The sequence below is a fragment of the Saprolegnia parasitica genome (genome assembly GCF_000151545.1).
Source record: "Saprolegnia parasitica CBS 223.65 unplaced genomic scaffold supercont2.140, whole genome shotgun sequence".
Taxonomy (NCBI): Eukaryota; Oomycota; class Saprolegniomycetes; order Saprolegniales; family Saprolegniaceae; genus Saprolegnia; species Saprolegnia parasitica.
Window position 1 is genome coordinate 48,862 of NW_012156534.1, and position 5,940 is coordinate 54,801.

General features: G+C 54.8%; 2 protein-coding genes across 2 annotated transcripts; one reads left to right on the plus strand and one right to left on the minus strand.

Moving 5' to 3' along the window:
• Positions 1 to 569: 569 nt before the first annotated feature.
• On the plus strand, positions 570 to 3,731 carry SPRG_13059 (TKL protein kinase; the record flags this gene model as incomplete). The annotated part of the gene is made up of 18 exons (XM_012353934.1): positions 570 to 578; positions 623 to 715; positions 763 to 861; positions 931 to 1,029; positions 1,099 to 1,197; positions 1,257 to 1,355; positions 1,424 to 1,522; positions 1,592 to 1,690; positions 1,757 to 1,855; positions 1,919 to 2,017; positions 2,096 to 2,194; positions 2,245 to 2,334; positions 2,385 to 2,522; positions 2,571 to 2,672; positions 2,718 to 2,810; positions 2,852 to 2,944; positions 3,005 to 3,634; positions 3,684 to 3,731. The coding sequence occupies 18 exons, from the start codon at positions 570 to 572 to the stop codon at positions 3,729 to 3,731; spliced, it is 2,187 nt and encodes a 728-aa protein (XP_012209324.1).
• A 148-nt stretch (positions 3,732 to 3,879) lies between these two features.
• SPRG_13060 (hypothetical protein) lies at positions 3,880 to 5,238 on the minus strand (the record flags this gene model as incomplete). The annotated part of the gene is made up of 10 exons (XM_012353935.1): positions 3,880 to 3,954; positions 4,004 to 4,138; positions 4,186 to 4,272; positions 4,320 to 4,418; positions 4,470 to 4,601; positions 4,654 to 4,752; positions 4,797 to 4,895; positions 4,936 to 5,034; positions 5,081 to 5,179; positions 5,227 to 5,238. 10 exons carry the CDS (start codon positions 5,236 to 5,238, stop codon positions 3,880 to 3,882), a joined length of 936 nt encoding a protein of 311 aa, XP_012209325.1.
• Positions 5,239 to 5,940: the final 702 nt, after the last annotated feature.

Genomic DNA, 5,940 nt, shown 5'->3' on the forward strand with positions numbered 1-5,940 from the left:
CTCGACAGTGTATCCGAACCTCTCGATGTTTGCTGCGGGGCTTGCGACCTTACTTCCGTCCACCCACTCGGTGGAAGCCGACTTCTCCATCCTCAAGAACACTAGAAGCGACTCGCGTCGCTCGCTCTCCAACTACGCAATGGAAGTCCCGATGCAGTCCAAGCAATACAAGGAGCTGGAGGCAGCCGTCACCTCGATGCAACGCGCCACGCATCGAATCGCACCGCGGAATGCGACTGTATTTTCATTGATTGCGTAATCATCTTCTCAATATATCTTGAAGTTTGTATACATTTCGGCTCCAAATGGGATCCAAGGCGGAGCCCAAATGAGGCACGAAAAAGCTTAAGATTGGATGAGGCTAAAAAATCCAAGATTGCAGAGGCCTGCACATCACAATCGTTTGCAATAGTTTGTAAACAGTATAAAACAGTAGAGAGCAGTATAAAACATCTGTGTCCAGCGTCCGTACGCCAAGCTTACTTTTTGTATACACGAACTTCACGGTCTTCAAGTTTCGAGAGACTGAATACGAGTCTCCGCACTTGCTCTTTGGACCGGCGATTGTGATGACGTTGGTACGACGACGTCGACGGCGGTGGATTCGAAATTTGAGGTGTAGGGTCCTCAGCTGCTTCATGCTGCGTTCTATGGTCGCATCGACGACGTCCAGCACCTGCTCAAGGAAGGCGCTGACGTCCACTGGACCAACGAGGTGCGTTGACCACGCGAGATGTCAACAAGACACGTACGATTGTATAGAATGGAGTGACGCCGATCTACGCTGCTGCAGAGAGAGGACACGACATCGTCGTCAAGACGCTCCTCGGCGCCAACGCAGCTGTGGATCGAGCTAAAATCGTACGGCGTTCTCTCCCTCAGCTTATTGCTCTATGAGATACGTGGTCTCACACGTTGTTGATGATGCAGGATGGAGCGACGCCGCTGTTTGTTGCTGCACAAAACGGACATGACATCGTCGTCAAGACGCTTCTCGGCGCCAACGCAGCTGTGGATCAAGCGATGAACGTACGACGTTCTCTCCTTTCGCTCGTTGCTTCCTAAAACATTCGATCTCACATGTTGTTGATGATGCAGGATGGAGTGACGCCACTGTATATTGCTGCATTCAACGGACACGGCATCGTTGTCAAGACGCTTCTCGACGCCAACGCAGCTGTGGATCAAGCTAGAAACGTACGTTTTCTCCTTTTGCGCTCTCAAACATTAGGCCTCATATGTTGTTGATGATGCAGGATGGAGCGACGCCGCTGTATATTGCTGCAGAGAAAGAACATGAAGTCGTCGTCAAGACGCTCCTCGGCGCCAACGCAGCTGTGGATCAAGCTAAAAACGTACGACGTTCTCTCCCTCACTTACTGCTCCCTGAAATACGTGGTCTCACATGTCGTCATTGATGCAGGATGGAGCGACGCCGCTCTTTATTGCTGCACAGAACGGACACGACATCGTCGTCAAGACGCTTCTCGGCGCCAACGCATCTGTGGATCAAGCGATGAACGTACGACGTTCACTCCTTTTGCTCGTTGCGATCTCCAGCATGTGGCCTCATATGTTGTTGATGATGTAGACTGGAGTGACGCCGCTATACATTGCTGCATTCAACGGACACGACATCGTTGTCAAGACGCTCGTCGGCGCCAGCGCAGCTGTGGATCAAGCTTGGAACGTACGCTCTCTCCTTTAGCTCGTTGCGATAGTGTACATTCGTCTAAAGCTATTGTTGGTGCTCTAGGATGGGAGAACGCCGCTGACGATTGCGTGTGAGTATGGTCATAAATCAGTTGTGAAAGTCCTACTCAAGGCGAAGGCGCGTGTAAACCAAGCTATGAACGTACGTACGCTGCACCGATAGAGGTTTCAAATTCTGTCTTTGATTCAACAGGTTGTGTCATAGGATGGTGACACCCCACTAATGATGGCGACGCTACCCGGTCATCTCGATATTGTGCAACGTCTTCTCGACGCTGGCGCAAACGTGAACCAGAGTCTCCAAGTCGGCTACAGTTATAAAGGCCAGTACATCTCGGTACAGGATCCAGTCTCTGCGACGACGTCCTTTATTTCCTAGTAGGCGGGTGCAACGCCGCTTCTACTGGCCGCTCAGTTTGGCCACGACGATGCGACTCGCGCCTTGCTGCGTCACCACCCCAACCTCCAAGCCACCGATGCCGTACGAGATGGAGTTTTCCCACCGCTGAGATTATTTATCTTGCTGATTAGGACGGCAACACGGCGCTCTCGATGGCCACGCAGCGTGGGCACGCGACTATTGTCCGTCTTCTGGAAGAGTATATCAGCACCAACCCGGGTGTACGCGCCATTGCTTGCTTGGATGAAGTTGAATTTATGCTCTTTCGTAGCCTCAACCAACGCCACCAGCTCAAGGATCTGTCAATGAGAAGAAGAAGATGGAGCTTGTGCAAGCAGTGGTCGCGGGCCATGTTGCTGCCACCAAAGCACTTTTGGATCAAGGCGTTGATGCGCGCGTCACGAACGAGGTGTTCAGATTGAGTTTGACGTCCACACACTCACGTCCAAGCTCGTAGTTTGGCGACGGTCTTCTGCACCTTGCGGTGCGCCATGGCCACACGCAGCTGCTTCAGATGCTCTTGGGCTGCTCCGACGCGTCATTGGTCGCCTGCAACAAGGTATAACACTTCGGCTTGTGTCTATGCTTCCCCATGCGTGTTCAGGATGGCGAGACGCCTCTGGTGCTCGCGATCAAGCTGCGTCATCGCCGGTTCCCGCACCAAATTTACAGCAGCTCTCATCAAATCGCCGACGATGTACTACGTCATGATGAAGTCGTGCACTTGAACGATCCTAGGTGCCAGCGACAGCGATCTACATTGATGCCAACAGCCTCCTTGGCGACGGCGCCAAAATCAACGTCATGCAAACGTACGATGCTTCTTCATCCGTCTCAATCTGAACCTCAATTTTGGATTGTACTAGGTGCAACTCGCCGTACTTGCTGCAGCTCAAAGCGGTCTCGGGGCAGTACAGTGACAACCCCAAGCTCGTGCTCGAGTACATAGACGGCGGCAACCTCCGCCAATACCTCGACAAGAAGCGCAAGGGCGAAGCGACAGAGGTCGAGTACTCGACGCTCGATATTGCGTGGGTCATTGCCAACGCTTTGGCCGACCTCCACCGGAATGGCTTTATGCACCGCGACCTCAAGAGCCGCAACGTGCTTCTCTCGTCCACAAACTACATCAAGGTGGCCGACTTTGGCCTCACGAGGGAAATTGACCCCAACATGACGGTTGGGGCTGGTACGTGTGCGTGGACCGCGCCCGAGGTGTTTGGGGAGAGCGGCTCGTACAACTATGCGGCCGACATTTACTCGTTTGGCGTCATTTTGACCGAGCTCGAGACGCTCCAGGTGCCGTATGCAGGCATGACCCGCAACGACATTACCGCCGGCGTTTGCAGCGGCCGGTTGCGTCCGTCGGTGAGCTCCAACTGCGCGCCGTGGTTCAAGGCGCTCGTTGACGACTGCTTGTCGTTCGACCCGACGAAGCGCCCGACCGCCATTGCGATCATCGACCGTTTGTTGCTGCAGGAAAAGGCTCTTGTTGGTCGAGAGCCGGTCGCCGAGCCCGAGGTCGACCCAACACCGGAGGCGCCGATTGCAGCCAAGATCGAGATCCCAGTGGTACGAACGATCCAGTGGTTCTCACCATCTCATGGTGGTCCATTAGTTAATTGGTCCATCCGAGGCGATGAGTTACGTGGCGTGTCGGATGTGCAAGACCCGCAACGGAGCTCTCGATGCGCTCTGCCGCCGCTGCAAGAAGAAGCTACCAAACGCATCGATCAGCGCCGCGTAAGCTGCACCCGGGGGATCTTTTAGGCTCCATCCAGAGGACACTTTTCCATTTCGATCTCTTCCAAATACATTTTTTGCCACTTGCTGTCGCCACTCTACGCAATTGACATCGTCGGCCGAGACGGCGCGTAGAAATCGTCGTACCTCGGTGGTGATGTTGGGGCTCACACTCTCTTCCACGAGCATACTCGCGCGCACGACATCCCCAGCGACGACCGCGGCCAAAAGCTCCGAGGCACGCGCGTCGTACGCTTCCTCGAGGCGCGCGAGGTCGATGCCCTACACCATGGCAGCTACACGACCAAGCGTGCAGTGATCGAACGTACGTCTGCGTGGGCGCCTGCGTCGAGGAGGAGACCGACGATGGTCAAGTGACCGCCGCGCATGGCTACCGTCAGCGCTGTCTGGCCTTTCTACACCGCCCACGACGATAAACGTTGCGGTGGTACCAGCATCGTACCACGTCGGTCGCATGTACGTTGGCGCGGGCAGAGAGCAAAACTCTGGCAACGTCTTCGTGGCCGAACAGTGCGGCCACCAACAGCGGCGTCGCGCCGGGCTATGCACAAGACAATTGCAGCGTTCTATCTCGGCTACAGTAGGCAAGTACCATGAGAAGCTGGTCCTGGGACGGAAAGCATTCTCGAAGGCCCTGATCGACGTCGGCGCCCGCGTCAATGAGCTGAGCAACGATCTCGTGATGCCCATTGCGCGACGCGCCGAGAAGGGGCGTGTCACCATCCTACAAGGACACACATGGCGCGACATCCTTTCCAACGAAGGGTATTCTCTACGCTCGCGCCTTGGTTGACCGATGCGTGGGCCGCAAGGAGCATCGCTACAATGGCGTCGTGGCCGTTTTGAGACGCCGCCAAGAGAGCGGTCGCCCCGTCCTAGACCCCGTACGTTGCATGCATCGTCGACGTCGGCGTCTTACGTTGCGAGCTTGATTCACGGCCGCATGGGCGGTGAGCAGGTCGGCGACAATGGTATCATGGCCATTCTTGGTGGCGAGCCAAAGGGGTGTCGCTCCATTCTAGACATGCATGAGGCCATCGCAACAAGAGAGCACGTACATTTCTCGCTTGGTTCACCGCCGCTTGCGCTGCCACGAGTGTCGTGACGACGGCGCCGTGGCCGTTTTGGGCGGCGGCCAAGAGCGGTGTCGCTCCGTTCTAGTACCGTGCTGTGTGCAAAGTTTCAATGTATCCAGCGCCGTACGTTCATGCAACGGTCGACGATCGCGTGCGCCGCGAGCAACGCCGATACAACTGCGTGGTGGCCGTTCTGCGACGCGACCAAGAGCGGCGTCGACCCGTTCTAAGACACCAGCACGGTTCCAACGCGTGGCGGCGACGGCAAATTACGTGTTTGAGCATAACTGGATGGCTACCAAAAATGCATTTTCATCAAAATTTCATCAAAATCTCAGGTCGACCGCTAAGCCATCTCAGATGCATTCAAATCTCGCACAGGTCTCGACAGATCTCGTACACATTTGCTCTCACAATTGGTGTCTCTTGTGTTTTTCGTCTCATGAGACTTTGAGGGCATCTCAGATGCAATCTCAGACGCTTTGTGAGACAGCGATTTTTATTGAGCTATAACGAGAAAAAGTCGGAATCTGGGCATAACCCTTTTTCCCGCATGGTGATTGGCTAATATTCAACAAGGTCCTGGGTGCGCCATGGAGGTCACACTTGCGCAGATATGGCATGCTGTGCACGACTTGGTGCTATAAGAAACATGAAATGACTTGTATTTATTAACGCTACACGTTATCCTAGAGGCCGCACTAGTTTTGCGCAGAATCTTGGCAAATGTCACGATCTTGAGCTGGCAGAACTTGAGCTGGCAGACCCGACGCTCACGACCCAGAGGCGTCTGCTGCCACGTCGCTAATAAGTGGTTCGAGATGGTAGAAAATGCCTCCGCGGCCCGAGGTGGATCTCGACGGCATGGTCACATCGGCGCAGTGCACGGAGGCCAAGTTGCTCTTGAAGTGCTTCGTGACAACTTCCACACGGAGTAGATCTTGGCTTGGTTCGCCGAGAGGTCGGCGGGTTTGAACTTGGAGAACG